The sequence below is a fragment of the Chiloscyllium punctatum genome, chromosome 1 (genome assembly GCF_047496795.1).
Source record: "Chiloscyllium punctatum isolate Juve2018m chromosome 1, sChiPun1.3, whole genome shotgun sequence".
NCBI classification, from domain to species: Eukaryota; Metazoa; Chordata; class Chondrichthyes; order Orectolobiformes; family Hemiscylliidae; genus Chiloscyllium; species Chiloscyllium punctatum.
Window position 1 is genome coordinate 137136024 of NC_092739.1, and position 23657 is coordinate 137159680.

At 41.4% G+C, this 23657-nt stretch overlaps 1 protein-coding gene across 2 annotated transcripts in view; it reads right to left on the minus strand.

Moving 5' to 3' along the window:
* haus1 (HAUS augmin-like complex, subunit 1) overlaps positions 1-23657 on the minus strand; it is a 50094-nt gene that overhangs the window by 24259 nt on the left and 2178 nt on the right. Inside the window, exons 1-4 of one of the 2 annotated variants that reach the window (XM_072575245.1) lie at positions 22671-22689; positions 20894-21068; positions 17612-17747; positions 245-373 (exon numbers count right to left, since the gene is read on the minus strand). In XM_072575245.1, coding sequence (XP_072431346.1) covers positions 245-373; positions 17612-17747; positions 20894-20999 — 371 coding nt within the window. In that variant the 5' untranslated portion in view covers positions 21000-21068; positions 22671-22689. Of the gene's footprint in view, positions 1-244; positions 374-17611; positions 17748-20893; positions 21069-22670; positions 22690-23657 lie in introns of those variants that run through there. The other variant, XM_072575235.1, reaches the window with a different exon arrangement.

Consider the following 23657-nt stretch of genomic DNA (forward strand, 5'->3'; position numbering starts at 1 on the left):
TGCAATCAGCAAACTTCCCTACTTCTGACCATATGATGGAGGGAGGGTTATTGATGAAGCAGCTGAAGATGTTGGATGTCCTGGAGCTGAAATGAATGATCAATGACCCAAACCATCTTCCTCTGTGCCAGGTATGTTCAGCTCAACCTTATGGAACTATTCCAAGCAGGGAATCAACATTTTCACAAGAGAGGACAAAGGAACAAGCATAGAAACAGAGCATCACTAGCCCTTCAGAACTCACTTTTCCAGAGACTTTTCCAGATTGATGGCTTCAGTCAGTTTCTTCGACAGGTCACTAATTATAACCATCTGACTTCTGTTCTCAGCTGCTAAATGGTCAGAGGTCAAATCTTTTATTGCAAGCACAAAGCTAAAAAAAAGATGATAAAATATTAAGCATTCACAAGGAAAATGTTAAGTACCCGTACGAAGCAAAAAAAATGTTCAGCTATAAACCAAGATTTGTCAGGTTTATGGATTCTACTTTCAGTTTGTGATGAAATGTTTAATATGTAGGTTGGATCAAAGAATGAGTCAGGTTCATGCTTCAAAGTTCAACAGCTTGCCAACATTTACACAGGATCAGCAGGGAGGTGGGATGAATGAGTGAATGGCCACTTCCTGTTCTATATTATTTTAGAATTCTAATTTACTATGTTGTTGGAATGCTGGTAGAAGCACACTGTTGCAGCATACACCCCTTCAGAAGGAATAACATTTATAATTAAATATTAGAAGAGCTTATTTCATGTGAGATCCTCTTATTCTGCCTTCTCACACCACACTAATCACAGATTCAGATGAAAAGACATTGATCTAAAACATTAACATTGTTTCTCACTCCACAGATGCAGCCTGATATACTGAGCATCTTCTGACTGGCCTAATGTCGAATCATTGACAGACTCAATTTTAAGCACTTTCACACAGCTAACTTTATCTATTCACCAATAGCTGCCATGGATATGGTGGCAATGGACAGCTTCTTGATTTTTTTTTGGTAAACTATTTATCACCTCCAACATGAAAGAATCTATCAAATGCCACTTAAAATTCAACAGCATTAAGATCACTGAATTCCCCCATGAACAACATCCAGGAATTGAAGATCATCAGATCTGCTCTCTCATTGAATAATATAGTAATGGGGCTCGACAGCCCACTTCTGCTTCTATATCTTACAGTCGCATGGGAATACCATCCCTGCAAGTCACCACACCACCCTGATTGGGAGTTATCTCACTGTCCATTTACTGTCATTGGGTTAAAACCCTCAAACTTCCTTCTCAGCATCATTACAGGTATATACACCCCAAGGACTGCAGTAAGTGGGTTCAAGAAGGCAGCTCATCTCTGCCCTCTTCAGGTCCAGTAGTTTGATTATGCAGTCTTTGTTGATAGGTTCCCAGTCTGATTGTCTGTTCTGTATGTCCAGCAGGTTGGCTATTGTTTCTCTGGCTAGGGTTTTGTCGATAGAAGTGAACAGTGCCGTTACATCGAATGAGACCTTAGTTTCTTCCTTGTCCATGTGTATATGTCTGATGATGTCCAAGAATTCCTGTTTCGATTGTATAGAATGTCTGGATCCACTGATCAAGTGTTTCAGTTTCTGCTGCAGTTCTGTAGCCAGTTTGTGAGATGGTGTCCCTGGTAATGATACTATGGGTCTGAGTGGGATGCCTGGTTTGTGCACTTTGGGTAGTGCATAGAATCTGGGGGTGTTGTTGCTTTCAGGTTTCATTCTCTGTAGGTCAAACCTGGCTATCTGTCCGTTTTTTTTGTAGGTTCCTCAATGTGTTGTTTATCCTATTGGTGAGCTCAGGGGTGGGGTCAAACTCCCTCTTTTGGTAGGTGTTGGTATCTGCAAGTAGTTGTTGTGCTTTTTGGATGTACTCTGCTTTGTCCAGAATGACTGTCATTGTGCCTTTGTTTGCTGATAGTATGACTAGGACTCATAACAGCACACAAACCAACAGCCACTCTCAGACAACAACTCACCAGGACGAAGGACCCGATACCTAGCATGAGCGAAACCAATGTAGTGTACAAAATTCCATGCAAGGACTGCACAAAACACTACATAGGACAAACAGGAAGACAGCTAACGATCCTCATCCATGAACACCAACTAGCCATAAAACGACATGACCAGCTATCCCTCGTAGCCACACACTCAGATAACAAACAACATGAGTTCAACTGGGACAACACTACTATTATAGGACAAGTCAAACAGAGAACAGCCAGGGAATTCCTAGAGGCACAGCACTCATCCACAGATTCAAACAACAAGCACATCGACCTGGACCCAATATACCGGCCACTACAGCGGACAGCTGGAACTGACAACCGGAAGCGGCAGATACAAATCACTATAAATGCCGGAGGAAACATCACAGAAGCGCTTCACAGGAGGCTCTCAAGCACTGAGGATGTCACCTAGACAGGGGACAAAATGTCTGCAACACAAATTCCCAGCTCAGCGAACAGAACCACAACAACAGTCCTAGGGTTAGAAAGTCCTACAGCATGGAGACAGGCTCTTTAGCTCAACCTGGTTCATGCCAACCAAAATGTCCATCCACGCTAACCCTATTTCCCTGCACTCAGCCTATATCCTTCTAATCCTTTCCTATCCATGTCCAAATGCCTTTTAAATGTTGTTAATGTACCCACCTCAACCACTTCGCTGGCAGCTCATTCCATATGCATACCACTCTGTAAAAAACGTTGCCCTTCAGGTTCCCTTTTATCTTTCTCTAACCTTAAACTGATGCCCCAGAGTCCTCGATTCCCCAACCCTTGGAAAAAGACTGAGTGCATTCACCCTATCCATGCCTCTCACGATCTTATACACTTCTGTAAGATCCCCCCTCAGTCTCCTACACTCTAAAGAAAATAGTTTTAGCTTGTCCAACTTCTTCCTATAACTCAGACCATTGAGTCCTGGCAACATCCTTGTAAATTTCTTCTGCACTCTTTCCAGTTTAATAACATTCTTCTTATAACAAGGTGACCAAAACTGAACACAATACTCCAAGTGCAGTCTCACCAAAATCCTGTACAACTGCAAGATAACTTCCCAACTTCTCCATCAATGCCCTGATTGATGCAGTCCAGTGTGCCAAAAGCCTTCTTCACTGCCCTGTGTGTGAATCCACTTTCAGAGAATTACGAACCTGAAATCCAAGATCCCTCGGTTTCACTAATCTCCTTCAGGCCTGACCATTCTCCATGAAACTCGTATCTTAATTTGACTTTCCAAAATGCAAGACTTCACACTCATCTGTATTAAATTCCATTTGCCATTTCTTGGCCCACTTCTTCAGCTGATCAAGGTCCTGCTGCAATTTCTGACTACCTGCCTCACTGTCCACAATGCCTCCTATTTTAGCATCACCAGCAAAACTTACTAATAATGCCTTGTACATTCTCATCCAAATCACTAATATAGATAAGAAACAGTAATGGGCCCAGCACCGACCCCTGACACACTCCACCGGTCACAGGCGTTCAGTCTGACAAGCATCCTTCCACTATTATCATCCGCTTTCTACCAGCGAGATAATTGTGTATCCAATTTGCCAGGTCCCTCTGGATTCCATGTGATCTAACCTTCCAGAACAGCCGACAATGTGGAACCTTATCAAAGGCCTGACTGAAATCCACACAGACTACGTCTACCACCCAGCCGTCATTAACGTTCCTGGTCACTTCAAAGAATTCTAACAAAATTGAGAGGCATGATCTCCCAGTCACTATTCTTAATCAAATCCTGTCTTTCCAAATGCATGTATCTTTTATCCCTCAGAATTTTCTCAAATAACTTCCCCACCACAGATGTTAATCTTTCTGGTCTATAGTTCCCAGGCTTTTCTTTGAAATCCTTCTTGAATATTGGCACAACATTCGTTCCTGTCCAGTCTTCTGGGACCTCACCTGTGACTAAGAAGGATGCAAAAATATCAGCCAGGCCCCCGCAATTTCTTCTCTAGTCTCTTGCAGGGTTCTTGAATACACCTGGTCAGAACCAGGAGATTTATCCACCTTCATATATTCTAATACCGGCAACACCTGCTCTACTGTGATTATGGAGTGTCCCCAATATATGACGACTAACTTCCCCCCCTGCTCCCAAGTCTTCATGCCTTTCTCCACAGTAAACACAGCAGAGAAATATTCATTGAAAACCTCACTCATCTCCTGCGGTTCTACACATACATGTCCGCTTTGGTCCTGGAGGGGTCCTTTCTCTCTCTAGTTATTCTTTTTCCTTTAATATACTTACGCAACCTCTTTGGATTCAACCTAATATTCTCAGACAAGACTACCTTATTATCCCTTTTTGTCCTCCTAATTTCCTTCTTCTGTAAACTCCTGTATTCCCTGTATACCTCCAGGGATTCCCTTGATCACAGCCGTCTATACCTGAGCCACACCTCCTTTTTTCTGGTCAAAGCCTCAATATCCTTGTCATCCAAGGTTCCCTATTCCTGTCAACCTTACCTTCACAAGAACATATAGACCTTGAACTCTAGCTATCTCACTTTTAAAGGCCTCCGACTTGCCTCAGGCTCCTCTGCCTGCAAACAAACCACTCCAATCAACCCCTGCAAGCTCTTCTCTAATTCCATCAAAATTCACCTTGTCTCAGTTTAGAACTTGAAACTGTGGAACAGTTTTGTCCCTTTGCATAACTATTTTAAAATTAATAGAACTATGGTCACTTGTCCCAACATGCTCCCCCACTGTCACCTCCGTCACCTGTCCTGCCTAATTTAACAAGTGTAGGTCGAGTTTTGCCCCTTCCCAAACAGGACCTTCTGTATACTGCTTGAAGAAACTTGCCTGTACGTACTGGATAAATTCCACCCCACCTAAGCCCTTAATACCTTGACAGTTTAGTCTACGTTTCCTACAACAACCCTAGTGCTTCTGCAAGTCTCCCCAATCTTCCTGCATATTTGTTCTTCTTAGTCCCGTTGACTATTTGGAAGCCTATAGTACAACCCCAATAACGCCACCATCCCCTTCTTATTTCTTGCTCCACCCACAAAGCCTCACTGGATGATCCTTCAATTATTTCACCTCTGATTACTGCGGTGATTGATACTCACCTTAATCAAAAATGCAACTCCCCTCCCCTCCTTCCACCATCTCTGTCCCACCTAAAGCACCTGCACCCTGGCACATTAAGTTGCCAGTCCTGTCCCTGCCTTAGCCATCTTTCTGTAATGGCTATAATATCCCAGTCCCACATACCTTCTTGCATTGAAATAAATGGAATTTAATCGAATAGGCATTTCTTGCTCTCTGTCATGTTGCAGCCTGACTGTCTCTTCAACTTACTATTTCTGATTACCGTATGTTCTTCCAGCCACGCACTTGCCTCCCTGCTGTTGAGGATCCTACCCCCCCGCCACCCGTCGCCAATCTAGTTTCAACCTTCCCCTGCAGCACTAGCAAACTTGGTCACCAAGATATTGGTCCCCCTCCAGTTCAGGTGCAACCCATCCCTCTTGAATAGGTCACCTCTGATCCAGAAAATATCCTCGTATTCTTACCCTCACTAGCATGTGCCACCAGAAGTAATCTGGAGATCATCACCAATGAGATCCTGGTTTTTAAGTTTTTTTCCTAGCTCTCTATAACCACTTTGCAGGACCTCATCCATCCCTATGTAATTTGTGCCAACGTACACAATGACTTCTTCCTGCTCTTCAGCATTGAAAGGGAGCAGGATTGTAAACAGAAGAAATTAGAAATTAAAACTAAGATGAAATAGAAAATAATTAAATATTCTAACAATAAGCAGAATAGAGACAGCCTGCCCATTTTCAAAATGCATTGAGGAATTCAAGCATTCCTTTCTGGTAATGTGGTTGAAACAAAATTTTTTTTTAAATTTGATAAACACCTCTTTTCACTTCATGTTCACCAAAAACTGGGGACATCATTGGCACAAAATGGCACTGAAATATGTATGTAAACCCAGGTATTTGAATAGGAAGAGATTTTAAAGTAGATATTGATGTTCATTCAGGTAGATAAAGCAATAACATAATTAGTCAAGCACTGTTGTACAGACAGGCTAAGAGCATATAGCATTTGAACATATACTGGCATTGGAGGCATGGAGGCAATCCAGAGAAAGTTCACAAGGATGTTCCCAGATATGGAGGGATTTTCTTGTGAGGAGAGGTTGAGAACATTAGGCTTGTACTGGAATTCAGAAGAATGAGAAAGATTCTTAGAAGGTGTTTAAAAGTAAATGCTGAAAAGTGCTGAGTGGCGCAGCATCAGGGAGTTGGAATCAATTCCAACTTTGGATGACTGTCTGTGTGGAGGTTGCATATTCTCCCAGTGATTGTATGGTTTCATCAGGTGTTCAGGCTTCTTCCCACAGTCCAAAGATGTGCAGGTTAGGTGGATTGGCCATGTTAAATTATCCCATAGTGTCCAGGGATGTGCAAGCTGAGTGGATTAGCAATGGTAAATATGGGGTTAAGGGGATAGGGTGGAAGATTGGGATGGTCTTTGGAGGGTTAGGCTGAATGACAATTTTCAGCATTTTAGGGATTCTATGAAGTTGTTTCCCCTTGCCAGTGAGTCCAGAACCAAAGGACATAATCTGACAATAAGAGGTTGCTCATTTAAGACAGAGGAGAAATTTCTTCTTTCAGCGGGCAGAGCATCTGTGGAATTCTTTTCCATAGAGGGATGTTGAGGATAGGTTAAGCATATTCAAGGCTTAGGTAAACAGATTCTTGATCAGTAAGGAAATCATGAGTTTACAGGATAAGCCAGGGAAATGGAGTTGTGGGTTATCAGATCAACCTCAATCTCATTAATTAGTGGTGCAATCTCGATGGGCAAATGCTTACTTCTATCATAGAATCTCTATATAGTGTGGAAACAGGCCATTTGGCCCAACAGGTCCACACCATCCCTCCAAAGAGTATCCCACCCAGATCCATTCCCCAACCCGATTACTCCACATTTACCCCTGACTAATCCACCTAACCTATACATCACTATGAGCAATTTTGCATGGCCAATTCACCTAACTGCACATCTTTGGATTGTGGGAGGAAACTGAAACACCCAGAGGAAACCCACACAGACACAGGGAGAATGTCAAACTCCACACAGCCAGTTGCCAAAGGCTGGCATTGAACCCTGGTCCCTGGCACTATGAGGTAGCAGTACTAACCACTGAGCCACTGTGCTGCCCTACACTTTGTGTCTTATGAGATAAGGAATTCCTCCTGCATCCTTTAAACTGTGACATCCAAGAAAAAAATCCCAGTGTTATTAATTTATTGATACAATTCAAATACTGTTCTTAGACAGACACTGAAATCTAACTGCAATCACATATAAGATACTTACACTACACAATCCTAATTCTCTTGAAACTGATCAAAAAGGCAGAGTACCACCAACTTCTCAAAGGAAATAAGAATGATAAATAAAACACTGACCTTACTAGTGCTGACTATATTAGTCATAGAGAATCATATAGTTATACAGAAAAGAAACAAGCCCTTTGGGCAACTATCTCTATGATGACCAACAAACACCAAACTACACCAATCTCATTTACCTGCACTTGGTCCATAACCTACTATGCCCTGACATTTCAAAAGTGTTCTTAAATGTTATAAGAGTACCCACCTTCACCAGTGTTGTGTGTAAATCATTACAAGTTACATTTAATTCAACTACTTGTTAAGAAATCTCAATCTTTTATAGAATCTTTTTATAGAATTCCTACAGTGTAAAAACAGATCATTCAACACAACAAGTCCACACCATCTCTCCAAAGAGCACCCCACCCAGACCCATTTCCCCCGTCCTATTTCCGTAACCCTGCATGTATCATGGCCAATGCATCTAACCTACACATCCTTGAACACTACGGTAATTTAGCATGGCCAATCCATCTAACTTGCACATCTTTGGACTGTGGGAGGAAACCAGAGCAGCTGGTGGAAACCCACGCAGACACAGGGAGAAAACGCAAATTCCACAAAGATAGTCACCAGAGGCTGGAATCGAAACTGGGTCCCTGGCACTGTGAGGCAGCAGTGCTAACTACTGAGCCACTGTGTCACCCCAAATCAAAACAATCAAGTACTGAAACAATGATTTAAACATTAGCGCATGTAACAACCAAAATAATATTCCTCAAACAAGTTAAGCATCCCAATCAACTTGGCTATTATCCAATCAAAGGTAAAATCTGGCCAGAATTTCAAACGAATGGTGATCGGTCTCTGAAAGCATGCGTGGTTCAATCCTTACACAGTGTTGTTCTTCGAAGGTTTGCTAAAGGTGGAGTCCTGGTGTTCGATTCATATACAGGTTTTCATCCTTTAAAGTCATTTCATCTAAACTATGGCAAGTCTACAGCTTGCCTTCTTATCAGAAAAAGCTTCTTTGCTCCTTGTTCCAATTGGCCTTAACTGTCTGTTTGAAGACACAGCTTTCAAGGAGTTAACTCCTTAAATTCTTCTGCAGATGGCATCAAGCAAGTGTCAAAGCATTTTGCTTATGTAATCTCATTCTTTTGCCAGAGATGATTAATTGTTTTCAATTCCTGTATAGGTTTGTCTTTATTCTTTTCTAGTTTATTCCAGGCAGAGTTATTACTGAGTATTTTGTAAGTTAATAGTTTATCTTTGTTGATTCATTCAATCTGTAAACAGTTAGTAAAGATCTGAAGTCTGTAATATCACACTACCCTCTCAGGCAGCATGTTCCATATTTCTACCACAGTCTGGGTAAAAAAAAGTTTCCTCTGATCCCTTCTAAACTACTTTGTCTTCACCTTAAAATATATTGATATATTAATATTTTGCTCAAAGTTATTTTGAATACCCTTTGGATCTGATCCCAGTACACCCTGAGGACAGGGGTTAAGGGTCTTTTGAAGTGGGAAGGACACAGCACGTCAGGTACCCTTAGAGGGTCAGGGATCCTTTGCTTGGGTGAGTGGTGTCAGGTTTTCTTTGGATGGCATTTAGGTGCCTTTTGAAAATGTTAATTGCGGAGAAGATTGTCTTCAACGTCCATAAACCCCCTTGTCCAACTGTCAAGATGTATCTAGAGGAGTTTTTATGACTCAGTACTTTTCTCAATTCAGTACATCCTGCAATATAGAGTTTTAAGTAATCAATCTATATTTCTCCTGTATGCAGTTACTTGTAGACACTAAATCAGTTGGCGTGGTGGACTGTCAGAAGCCAAGAATCAACGTTTCACTTTAGAACAACAACAAGCAGTTCAAGAACAGATATTGAAAGGCCAAAGAACAATAAAGTTTGCCCTTCTTTCTTCCAAATCTACAAAATCTGAGCTCATGGATTCAAGGCTGAAACCAATTTTGGAGTGGGTCTTCCAGGGGCAACTTTAAAATATGATGTTCCGGCAGAGGGTAGCCTTTAGCTGAATTCCCAGTGCATGTCCCAACAGGGAAGGCGTTGCCAACTAACACACATTCATAATATTTATGAAAGTCTCTCCTCATAACTGAGATTTTCCATTCCAGGCAACATTCTGATAAATCTCTTCTCAAGGGTAATCATGTCCTTCTGATGATGCAACGACCAGAACTGAACAGAGATTTCGATCAGTGGTCTAACTAACATTCCATAAAGTTATAAGAAGACTTCTTTGCTCCTATTTCTATACCCCAGCCAAAGGCAAGCATCCCACGTATCCCAGCCTACCTGTGCTGATACCTTCAGGGATCTATGAACTTGCACATACAAAAGGTTCCTTTGTTCCTCAGTACTCCATAGCAACTATCATTCATTGCGTAAATCCTTCTCTTAGACTCTCAAAATGCATCACCTCGCACTTATCAGGATTAAATTCCATATGCCATTTCTCTGCCCAATTTATGCACTGATCAATATCAAACTGTAGCTTGAGACTACCCTCCTCACTAATCAATGTCACCACCAACTTCAGGTCATCTACAAAGTTATGAATGATATCTTCTACATTCACATCTAGAACGTTAACATACACAACAAATAGCAAGGGTCCCTGTACCAATCCCTTTGGTACATTCTGGTCACAGAAAAACAACTCTCCACCATGTCCCTTTCCATCACATTTGCAAGCCAATTTTGGACCCACTTATTTGCCACTTTGTCTTGGATCCCGTGGGCCCCAACCTTTTTGGCCAGCCTTCCATATGGGACTTTGTCAAAGTAGGCCTTACCAAAGTCCATGCAAACTGCATCAACTGTATTACTCTAATCAATATATTTAGTTAGCTTTTCAAAACACTCAATTAAATTAGTCAGTCAGGATCTCCCTCCAGCAAATCTGTGTTGACTATCTCTGATCAATCCTTGTCCTGCATACCTTTCTCAATCAACCCACCACTGACATCAGAATAACTGGCCTGTAATTATCTGGCCATTCACTGCTGCTCTTCTTGAGCAAAAGAACCGGATTGATTTATCCTCCAGTCTTTTGGCACTTCACCTGAGGTCAGCAAAATATTCAATGTGTCATGACAGAGCTCCAGCAATCTCCTCCCTTGCCTCCCAAATCAGCCTGAGATCCACCTCAACAAGCTTTGGGGATTTATGCCCACTAAAACATCTAATACCTTAATAATCTTAAAATGCTCTAGAAACTCACATCTTACCCTGGTAATCCTCTTGCTCTTAACACACTTTATTTTATTCACCCTTAGGAAGTGGGCATTGCTGGCCAGCCAGCATTTATTGCCTGTTCGAAATCGTCCTTGAGGAGGTGGTGGTGAGCTGCCTTCTTGTACAGCTACAGTCCATATGGTGTAGGTTAATCAAGGGAGGGAGGGAATTCCAGGAATTTGAATCAGTGACAGTGAAGGTATGGCAATAGATTTCCAAGTCAGGATGTGAGTGGCTTGGAGGGGAACTTACAGGTGTCGGTGTTCCGACCTATCTGCTCCCCTTGTCCTTCTGATGGAATTAGTCGTGGGGTTGGAATGTGCTGTCTAAGAAGCTTTGGGATATTTCTGCAGTGCATCTTGTGAATAGTACACACTGCTGCTACTGAGTGTCAGTGGTGGAGGGACTGGATGTTTTGGAAGTGGTGGTAATCAAACAGGCTGCTTTGTTTTGGATGGTGTCAAGCTTCAATTGTTGTTGGCGTTGCACCCATCCAGGCAAGTGGAAGTATTCCATCATGGCCCCGATCTGTACCTTTGGAGAGTCACGAGGTGAGTTACTTACTGAACTATTCCTAGTCTCTGACTTGCTCTTGTAGCCACTGTGTGTGTGGCGAGTCCAGTTGAGTTTCTGGTCAGTGGTGGAGAATCCAGTAATGGTAACACAGACGAATATCAAAGAGTGGTGGTTAGACAGTCTCAGATGGGAGATAGTTATTGCCTGACATGTGTGTCACTAATGTTACTTGCAACTTGTCAGCCCTTCAACATGGACTGTTTCAGTATCTGAGGAGTTGCAAATGGTGCTAAACATTGTATAATCATTGGCAAACATTCCCACTTCTCACCTAATGAAGAAGGGAAGGTCGTCAGTGATGAAGTGGCTGAAGATGGTTGGGCCTAGGACACCATCCTGAGAAACTCCTCGAAAGATGTGCTGCAGCTGAGCTTACTGACTTCTATCGATCACGACCATTGTCTTGCTTGCCAGGTATGACTCCAACCAGTGCACAGTTTGCCCTACCACCCAATGATTCTAGTTTTGCTCGGGCTCCTGGATGCCACACCCTGTCACATGTGGCCTTGATATCAAATGCTGTCATACTGTCAGCTCACCTCTGGAATTCAGGTCATCGATGTTTGAACCAAGGCTGAAATGAGGTCAGGTGCTGAGTGACCCTGATGGAACCCAAACTGTGCGTCACTGAAGAGGTTATTGCTGAGCAGATGCTGTTTGATGCCACTGTTAATGACATCGTCCATCACTTTACTACTGATTGAGTGTAGAAAGATGGCTCATTGGCCAGGATGGATTTGTGCTGCTTGGTGTGTACAGGACATACCTGGACAATTTTCCAGATTGTTGGGTAGATGCAAGTGTTGTAAAGTATACTGGAAGAATTTGGCTCAAATTTGGAGCAGCACATTCTTGACAGCAAGTCATTAAGATTATTGAATGAATGCTGTTGGGGTTTTCCTTCCTCCTATCTGCCAGAGATATTTTGTGGCTCCTCTCTGTCCTTAACTTCTTTTGCAAACAACCTAGACACTCTCTGTATTTCTGAAGGGGCTTCCTGTTCTTAATGCTCTGTACCTTATATATGGTACTTCTTTTTATCACAATTTTGATATCCCTTGACATCCAGAGTCCTTTGAACTTGCTGCCTTGACTCCTTTTTCCTAGCTTGGTCAGCATGAACTTGAGTTTGGGTTTTTGAGAAGGTCATTCTAAGCACTTTCATGTAATTGGTGCGACCTCGTAAATCACAACAGCAAGTTCAATTAATGTGCACAGTTTGAGATATTTTTTAAAATATCTCAGTATTTATTACCCATACAGGATGTGGACATTATTAGTTGCCCAGAAGGGAGTTAAGACTCAACCACATTGCTATGGGTTTGGAATGACATGTAGCCCAGACTAGGTAAGGATGGCAGATTTCCTTCCCTGAAGGACATTAACCTATATCGCACAAGTGAGCCTTCCTCTCAAGGTCTTCATGAAAAACAAATACAGCAAAAGCAGTAAAACCTTAAACATCCCTGCCTGAGATGAATTCAATAATACAAGGCTAGAAAAGATAGTTTGTAGACTTAATATGAACTCTACTCAGGTAACATCAGAAATTCAACCTTGAAGTCATCTAATTGTTTGCCAATTCATTTTGCCTTCTAATTCTATCACTTTAGATTTACAATGAAGTTTCTCAATTAAAACATAAATGCATAGAATAAAGATGTTGACTTCAAAGGTTAGATGATGTTTTCAGAATCTCATAAGGCACAGAGTAAACAAATCCAGAAACAATCTGGAATTAAGAGTCAAATCCGACGATCATGAAACCATTGTCGATGCCACCTGGTTCATTAATGTCCATTAGGGATGGAAACAGCTATCCTTACCTGGTATGGACGACATGTGACTCTAGACCCAGAGCAGAGCAATGTGCTTAACTCTTAACTGCCCTATGGGGAATTAGGGATGGGTAATAAATACTGGCTATCCCATGAATGAATGGATGTATGGATGGATGCACAATAAATACAGGCCAGCCAACAATGCCCTCATCTTGTCAATGAATTTTTTAAAAATCCACAAAACTGTAAAACCCTGAGATTGGCTACAACAGAGCGAGTTACAGTTTCTTTATATCGTATGATGCTGTCACCTCCATACATTTGTCACATTACATTAAGCTGATACAATTAAGAGACAGCAGTTGAACCACAGGAGACAGGAAGGAAAACAAATAATGCAGCGTTGTAATCTGTAACACACTGCCTTAATGTGTGGTGGAAGATGATTTGATAACAACTTCAAAAAGGGAACTGAGGAAATACTGTGTTCTAGGAAAGGGTTACTGGATCAGAAATATTAACTGACTTTTTTGTTTCATAGTTGCTGCCAGACCTGCTGAGCTTTCCCAGCAGTTTCTGTTTTTGTTTCTCACTTCCAGTATCCACAGTTCTTTCGGTTTTTATTTGGGTAAATGTTTTCTTGGGCTATGGGTAAAGGTACTGGTGGGGGACTCATTGGATTCTCTTCCAACAAACTTGAAACAGATACGAAGGGCAAAATAACCCCTTCTGCGCTGCATCATTCTATAAAAGAAAAAGCATATTCCAGTAACATTTATATCATTGGTATACAATTCACACAACAGTAATGGTCACACCTAAAGTCAATATTTAAACTCCTTAATGAGTTTATTGAGTGAGGTGGTCAACTATGTGTGAGAAAAGGTATTATAGTTTCCCAATTTTGTTGAAGTAATTGATCTGAACTGATATGTTGACTTACCTCAGCATTGCTGATTTAGGAATAAAGAAAAAAAATCACTTTGATCATTGCTGATCATTCATCTCAGTATAATTTCCCCATTTCTACTCAGACTCTGATTCCTTTAGCCTTAAAAACATTTATCTCCTTCTTGAAAACATTCATTTTTCTAGCCTCAAACACTTTGTGGCAGAGAATTTCGCAGGTTCACCACTCTCTGGGTGGAGAAAGTTATCCTCATCTCAGCCAGAAATGGCCTACCTGTAACCTTAGATTGTGGTCCCGAGGTCTGGATTCTGATCATCAGGAATATCCTTCCTTCATTTACCCTGTCGAACCCTGTTAGAGTTTTACGGGTTTCTGTGAGATTTCCCCCCATTCTCCATCCCACTCCAATTCATCCAGTCAATATAGTCCTTACCAATCCAATTTCTCTCCAATACATCCGTCACCCCCATCCCAGGAATTAGTCTGATAACCCTTCAGTGTATTCCCTCTATAGCCAGAACATTTTAACTCAGATATGGAGACCAAACTGCACTCACCAGGGCCCTGTACAATTGACACAATTTGAGAACTCCTGTTCTTAAATTCTTTTACAACAAAGGCCAACGTATCATTTGCCTTTCTAATAGCTTGCTGTATCTCAAATGTTAGCGTTCAGTTAAATCAGTTCCTTCATGTGCAGAGGAAAAGGATGCAGGTGCAGCAAACAATTTGGAAGGCTATTAGAATGAACCTTTATTGCAAGAGGAATTGTCTGCAGGAGTAGTGATGACTTGCTTCAACTATGTAGGATGTTAGTCAGACTGCACCTGGAGTAGAGTGTGCAGTTTTGGTCCCTTTAGCTCAGGAAAGATATTAGTGCCGGAGAGGGAGTTTACCAAAGGGTTCACCAGACATTCTGAAAATGCAGGTCTGTTCTGCGAAGCAGGAAACTGGGCAAACTGGGTCTGTATTCTGTATAAAGGGAAAAAGTCAGAAGGCACACAACACCAAGTTATAGTCTAACAGGTTTATCTGAAGTCACAAGCTTTTGGAGCGCTGCTCCTTTGTCAGACCAAATGCATTTTCTCAGATAGGTGCACTTAATCCAAAGGGGCAGCACTCCAAAAGCTTATGATTTCAAATAAACTTGCTGGACTATAACTTGGTGTTGTGTGCCTTCTGACTTTCTCCATCTCGGTTCAGCACCAGCACCTCCATATCATGGCTAGTATGAATGGAAAGGCAGCGTAGATGTAGAGAAGATTTGCGATTTTTGAGAATATTTGTAGGTCAGGTTTAGGTTCAGGTTGTAAAGTTTGTTCGCTGTGCTGGTAGGTTTGTTCTCAGATGTGTCGTCACCATTCTGGGTTACTTCATCAATGAGTCTCTGTTGAAGCGCTGGTGTTCTGTCCCGCTTTCTAGTTGTGTGTCTTGGTCTGAGCTACAAATCTTCTCAAAAATCGCAAACACCTAAGGTCGCAATACGCTCAGACTAGCCCAAAAATGGGAAACCAACGCCATCCAACTGAGTGCCACCCACGACCAACTGTATTTTCTAAATGAATGCCTCAGGAAACAGATATTACCAAAATGTGTCAAGTGCAAACCATCTCTCAACACCCCACAAGCTAGAAGAATAGCAGAACAGAATGGCCACAGAATACTGCGAGAAATGATTAACGCCCACAACCAACTCCACAAATACGAACGGGAAATCTCACGCCAAAAAACTTGGTACACCAACGCAACTGACCAGGAATGGACAAGCACATTAGAGTGAGCCATTAACAACAAGCAACAGCAGATCAAGACAGAGAAAAAGCTAGCCCTACAAGAAAAACTGGACAACTTCACACAAAAGAACAACAGAAAATTCAGAAGCTTGGATTAAAAAACTGTCGGACTGACCACTAACAGACATGGAAAAAACAAGCTGTGCGAGTCAGAGGAATGAACTACAACTACAACTACAGAGATGCGGACAAAAAGGACTTTCTAACAGCACTAAAATCAACCCTGAAAGACAACGGGCTTTACAGAAGAAACCCAGCCAAACAGACAGACAGTAGCACCAACACTAAGCAGGAAGAAAGAAGGGAAAACCATCAGCACACAGGAAAGGAAAGCCCTAGAAAGACTCAAAAGACAGGGCACATGACCGTCATCCTCAACAGAACACAATATATTGAAAAGATGAACTCACTACTCATAGATACAGACACCTACCAACAGGTGGCAATGGACCCAATTCCACAGCTAGAAACCCTATCACAGCACCACTGAAGAAACTCCACAAATCAGGTGAAATTAGCAAAACAGAGCTCCAAAGAATGAAACCTAATGGATCCAACACACCCAATTTCTACAGATTACCTAAGGTACACAAACCAGGGGTCCCTCTCAGACCCATTGTCGCACTTCCCGGCAAACTGACATAGCAGACTAATAAAGGAACTTCACCGTAAACTGAAATACCTCGCAGAAGATTCACGCCACTCCATTCACTTCACCCAAGAATTCCTGAACACCAAAGACACTAAGATAGAAGAGGACAAAGTCACGGTCTCCTTTGATGCAATGGTCCTATTCACATCAATTAACATCAGCCAGGCCAAAGGAACCCTGACCTCATTACAAGACGAACCAAGGACACAAACACCAGATAGCACCAACTCCATCAGCAAGGAGAGCATCCTCAAGCTAATAGACCTGTACCTCACTACCTAGTTCACCTTCAACAACAAGGCCTACAAACAAATCAACGGGACACCCATAGGATCACCAATATCAGGTTTCTTAGCAGAAGCGGTGATGCAGAGACTAGAACGAACAGCCCTGCCCACAGTCCAACCCAGCTTTGTGTCCACTATGTGGATGACACCTTTGTCGAAACAAATTAGAGGAAGCCTACAATATCATTAATATCATCCTCAGTGGCATAAATTTTGTCAGAGATGAAGATAACAACAACAAACTCCCCTTCCTAGATGTCACATTGAAATGAACAATCAATGGAGAACTGCAGACTAGAGTCTCCTGTCCCTACATTTCTTGATCTTATGACACAACCTGGGGAAAAATGCTTTCTTGAAATATGAATTTAAGTATACCCAAGTATAGGGTGAAGAAAAATACTGCCACGGTTCTCATTCCAAATTATTGATCACTCAAGATTGGGCCTGACAGCAATGTCTGAGCAGTTCACAGATGCTCACTGTCAAAACCTATGAACAAGTACCATGTTGGCCAGAAGATGATCGGTGGCCAAGAGCCATACTACAGTGTAGCATTAATGCATTTCAAGACAAGGGATGTGTAGGGATCCATAATATTTCATATAAATAGAACATTTAACAATCAGTACCTCATGATTAAAAAATGTAGCATTAGTAATAATTCAGCATGTCTGTAGGTCCAAACCAAATACTCATCTTGATTATTTCGATCACACTTGTATTTCAAAGAGCTCATTGAAATGGCCTGCAGAAAGGGACCAAAGGCAGGCTGAACTTCATTAGTAGTTCTCAAAGTAACACCACTTAGTTATATCCTACTTGCCCTTTTGTGCAAATTATGGTTCCCATTTCAAGTTCTTTCTCAGTTTGTTTCGAGCAAAGGTTTCAAAACATACTACCGTTTGCTTATAATATCTATCAAACGATTACCTGGTTTGAGAGGTATCTTTTAGGTCCAAAGCAAGGCTGCTATTCACCAGGTTTTTCAGACAGCTAGATCCATTACTGGAGAGGCTAGTGGAGGATAAACCTGTACTCTCCATAATGAAATCTTGCAAGTAGTCGGCTGAGGAGATAGAGAAAAGTAAACTTTAACTGAGGTTTCAAGTACAATCACCCCACTTTTTGTCAATCAGCATTTGAATCTTGGTACTAGCAATCCAAAACCTCACCCATGTGCAAATATGTTCTAAATAGATAAGAGACTGAGCAGCTTACATCAAGGAACTAATTTGAGAGGTGAAAAAAACCTTTGTTAAAAATTGAAATATCAACATTTCATTGAAATTAAAACAAAATCAACCACAATAAGTACTCTAATCTATCGGAATACAATGACCCTCCCTTTCCCATCCACTATAACTAACAGCAAAGCAAAGCACAATCTCTAACGAGCTCACTACATCAGAAGGAACACTATCCCAACCACAATGGTGAAGCAGTTGACACTGAGAATGTGCAAGAGGGCCAGAATTAGAGAGAAGTAAAATCAACTCAGGAGCTTGAGGTGTTGGAAATTACAGAGATAGGGTTGTGTGAGACTGTAAAGGATGGCATTGTCGGCTAGACAGGAACTTGGAGCGGGTGGGAAAGGATCCAGTTGTTGTAGTCCAAGTAAGTACCACTCACATCAGTAGTACAAAAGAGTTGTTCCACTGGGCTAGGCTTCATTTGAAACTTGCTGGGTGCAGTGTCCTGGCAAATTACATAACTAGGAGTAGGAATTGTCGAGAGGCACCAAAAACTTGCCTCACTGTAGGACAGTCTAAATCAGGAAATGATGGATGTATGCAATAAGAACACTACAATTCTCATGGCAGATCTTAATCTTCAATTAACTGGACAAGTCAGATGGGTAAAGCTAAATGGAAGACAAATTTGTAGAATATATCAGGGATTATTTCTTAGAGCAGTATGTAACAGAATGACCCAGGATCAGGCTATTTTACGTCTAGTAATATGTAACGAGACATAGAGATCACGTAGTGAAGTGCTTATAATTACAAGTTAGAACACGATCCAAAAGGTCACATTCAGCCACCTCCCATTAGCTGATATACCACCAGTACCCTCAATAGAACAGTCTGTAATGATATTAAATTTTCTGGACACACTTAAGAGTCACAGCTGCCAATACCAGACTTTGGATACCGATAGATCCAGTCCTTTCAAAACTGAAACAAATGGTTGCGATGGGGGTACGTAAAGGGCTATCACAACTAGAACTGACACTTTTGGACCTGGAGAGACCAGAACACAATAGAGGATGTTTTATTGTTATGACGAGCAAGAGTGATTGTCCTGAGCAAAGGTTGCCAACAAATACTGGCTGAACTCCACCAGGGTCATCCAGGGATCTCTAAAATGATGATACTAGAGAGCAGCTACATCTGGTGGCCAGGTTTGGATGCAGACATAGCCACATTGGTGGGGGTAGTGCCCAGGGTGCCAACAAGAACATAATTATTGCCAACAGCTCCCCTACCTCCCTGGGAATGGTCAGGTAAATCTGGGACCCAGTTGCACACTGACTATGCAGGTCCTTTCATGGGCTCAATATTCTTCCTCATTACAGATACCCATTCACAGTGACTGGACATGCATACAGTCCATTTGTCAAAGATGGGGATGACAATAGTTAAGCTGTATGCATTTTTTTCAATACACAGAATCCCAGAAGTGTTGATCACAGATAACGGGCCATCATTTGCCAACAGGGAATTTTGCTATTTCCTCAAGTCAATGGATTTGACATGTAAGGATAGCTCCATTATACAAATCATCCAAAGGACTGGTACAAACAGCAGTCCAAACTTTGAAGACAGATTTGAAGAACAGCCTACAGCCTTGCCAAGCTGTCATGGTTCTTATTTGATTATAGGACCACCCTACATACAACTACAGAGACAGCACTGGCAGAGTTGCTAATAGGTAAAAACTCCACACTAGGTTAAGCCTGATGTTCCCGGACTGGATTTTTTTTTGGTGGGGGGGGGGGGGGAGGGGGGCGTGGTGGGAGGTGAGCGGGAAGACTCCACTAATAGAGAGACACACAGACAACTTGATTCAGGGGACAAAGCTTGGTGTAGGAACCTCTTAGCTTGGGTGGGAGGTATGGTCAACATGAGGTCAGGACCAGTGACATATAAAGTTTGGCTAGGTGCTATAGTCCTGATCAAGCATGTGGACCATATGCAAGCTGCCGACTCGCAAATGACACAGGAGCAAAATATGCGCTGGCTCTTGGAATAATCAGAAAGACTGCTGGAATCCATGAGTTCATCCTCTCCATCAAGCATCAACGATTCTGTGAATTAGAGATGAACATGGCGGATGTAGCTGCCACAACTCCTTTGCTGCCAGAAGTGAAATTTTATCGAGGCGCTCAGTGACAGGCAATGCTATTGTCAAAGGCTATGTATTTGTAAATAGAGAGCAATTGATGGGAGTTATCTCACTTACTAACATCTTTTGGAAATCCATCTATTGCTTCTTCTCCTTTATCTATCTGAGCGTACTGCCTCCTCAAAAAATTCTAATAAAGATGGCATGCATGACTTTCCTTTAATGAAATGCTTCAATTGTTCCGTTTCAGATAGTTGCCAAGAAAAGGTATGGAGGCTTCAAAAAAAAAAGAGCAGAGAGTTTCTGCTGGGGATCAAAGACAATGGTTTCATTCTCTGCAACATTTGAGCAAATTTTAACTCATCTAATACTGGATTTCAGACAAACAATCTGACAACTTAGAGGCAGTGGAAGGATCAAGGGTGGAAGAGTTGAAGTAATGATGGTCATGTGAAAACCAACGCGCCTTGGGGCCTGCATGTAGATGAGAAATAGAAACGGGCAAATCTTGAGGAATACCAGGATGCCAACTATGAGTAAGTGGAAGCAGAAGTAATTAATGGCAATTCACAACTACAATTGGATTTTTTTTAAAAACCTGTTTCCAAGATTTAGGAACTGAAAATCATGTTTCACAATATCCAAAACAAAGGTTGAACAGCTTTGCATAATGTGATTTTTGGAGAAAAGAAAAACGTTCCAACTAAGTTCAGTGACCTCCTCAACACTAAGCTAAAAAAGGAATATCTCTGCTTACAACAGCAGCGTAAAATACCGTCAGCGAGCACAACAGTGTTGGTAACACTGATATCCCCACTGAAATTCTGTGTTCAGTTTAGTCTATATAATATTCTGCAACCAACTAACCATCAGACTTATACTCCACAGATTTTTGCTTCACATCCTCAATCAGCTGCATGACATCACAGTCGCGCATTTCATTCCGCTCCATCAGACGATACAGAACATCCATGGTCCATGGATTCACTTCATAGAAGGGGATCCGCTGATCCTCAAAAATCTTTGATAGCCATGTGGAAACCTAAAATGAAACAGAAATAAATGTAGAAATTTAATTAGATCAGAATATCAATGCATTCTGGAACCAATTTATTACAGTGAACAAGGAGACAAATTTCACACTGCTCTTCTTTAGTCTGTGAAAATATTTCCAAATGTGATCAACACAAATTCTATTACTTAGACAAAAGAATATTATTGTGGAAGATTGTGGGTCTGTTTTCACAAAGTACAAATTCTCCAGAACAGGTTGCTATTTGCAACAAACAAATTTAATTTTTCTGGCATTACATTTGTCACAAAGCTAGACCTTATTTTTTCTAAAAGCTGTTCCTTGGCTCAAGGATACATTGTCCTTGATTTTTCTTCAGAGGGGTAATAAACCAAGCCAGGCTCCAATCAGACTAGTTTGGTACAGATATGAAGAGGATTTTGAGAGGCCTTTTGTTTATATGTAAACAGATGAGACTTCAGGCCAACGAGGTCATGTTTTAGAAGTGACCTGTAGAGTGGTCAGCTCTCGAGCTGAGCAGTTTAGTCCAGTCCAGAACTGGTTGGGAGTTCAATGATGACCTGTGGGGAAACTTTCTCTTCACTCCCTTCTAACTTCAACCTATAAGCATCTGATCCTATTTTATACTGTGTTTTAAAGGGGGTTTGTTTATTGGGACTGTTGTGTATATTCCGAACAGCATACTTAAGTCTAGTTTTGGATAGACTGAGTTCTCTAGGGGTTCTTTAATCTGTTCTTCATATTTCATTGTGTAATTTTGTGAATAAATTTTTTGTCTGTTTTAAACCTGGTAGTCAACCTCACTAACTTAATCTGGGTAATCTTCACTGTACATTTACAGAAATAAATTGCAAACCTATGGTCTGGGCTACATGCTTAAGAATGGTTGGAGTAGTCTGGCCTAGTCCATAACACATTTTTCAACACCAGAACTGAAGCACAGAAAAACAGGTCCATAATAATCTTCATTCACCTCTTGACCTACCAGTCATACATCTAATTTGTTGGGAAAAACTAAACTGTATGTCTTGTTACACCATCTAATGTTATACTAATGGCCAATGTCAGAAGTCACAGAACACCAGCTTATAGTCCATTTAAAGTTTATTTAAAATCCTAAACTTTCGCAACATTGCTCCTGTGTCAGGTGAAGTGGAGGGATGCGCACAAGCACAGAATATATAGCTCTATATTCTGCACCTGTGCGCTTCCCTCCACTTCACCTGATGAAGGTGCAATACTCCTAAAGCTTGTGAGTTTAAATAAACCTGTTAGACTATAACCTGGTGTCATATGACCTCTGACTTTGTCCACCCCTGTCTAAGGCTGGCATCTGCACACAATGAGCATCTGAACATGAGCGTGGACCAGCCTTGCATCTTCATTTCCCAATAGATGTGTGAATCAAAAGAGATTGCCACTGGCCCCAAGTTTACAACAACACCACAAATAAGAAGATTCCCTGATTGCTATTTCTAATGAAATTATAACCATGGTGCTCAAAATTTCCATTCCTCCACTAATGTGATAGCTGAATTATTCAATCTTGAACTTCCCCCAATGTCATTTAGTAGGGCAATAAAAAGCTTGTTACTGCCTTGTTTTTTTTACCAAAACAAAATTTCTTCAAGTTTCCAAAAGCTTGAACCAGCAGCCGCCATCTTGTATTTTCATACAAGAATGAAAAGCTTAGATTCGAAACCTGGTTGCACCTCAATTAATTCCTCTCCAGAATCTCAAAATTGTAACTAGGTTCCCCCTTCAGACTTCTGCGCGGATCATAATCTTCATCTTTTATAAACTTGAGATTGATATCACTCTACTGCTTGTTTTCTTAAAAAGTACTCCATCTTCCATTTTACCTTCTTCGACTATGGCGAATTCCTTAATGATTTCTGTTTTCTAACTTTCATATTGTAACTGATTTTATAAATTAAATTTAAAAATTATGGAACAACATGATTATTCAAATCAGTAATCATAGTAAACTTAACAGATTGTGTTCAAAACACCAGTTATGAACATCTCAATTTCTTAAACCATGCCTAGCATTGATCGACAGGAGGAGAAAATAGAGGGGTAATGGCAGCTTCTCCCCAAAAGAAACACCATCACTCAAAAGTCAAAATATCAAAATAACATTAGTCAGAGCACTAAGTCTAGGAGTTGCAAGGTGATGTTGCTACCGTACAGGACACAGGTTGGGCCACTTTTGGCCAATTATGGTGCAATTCTGGTCTCCCTCCTATAAGAAGAATGTTGTGAAACTTGAAAGGATTCAGAAGAGATTTACAAGGATGTTGCCGGGGGTTGGACAGTTTGAAATATAGGAGAGGCTGAATAGGCGGGGTTGTTTTTCTGAGATTGTTGGAGACTAAGGGTTGACCTTATAGAGGTTTATAAAATCATGAGGGGCATGGATAGGATAAATCCTCAAGGCCTTTTTCCCTAGGATGGGGCAGTCTAGAACTAGGAGGCATAAGTTTAGGTGGAGAGGGGAAAGATATAAAAGGCAGCTAAGGGGCAATTAGGGTGGTGCATATATGGAATGAGCTGCCAGAGGAGGTAGAGACTGGTACAATTACAACATTTAAAAGG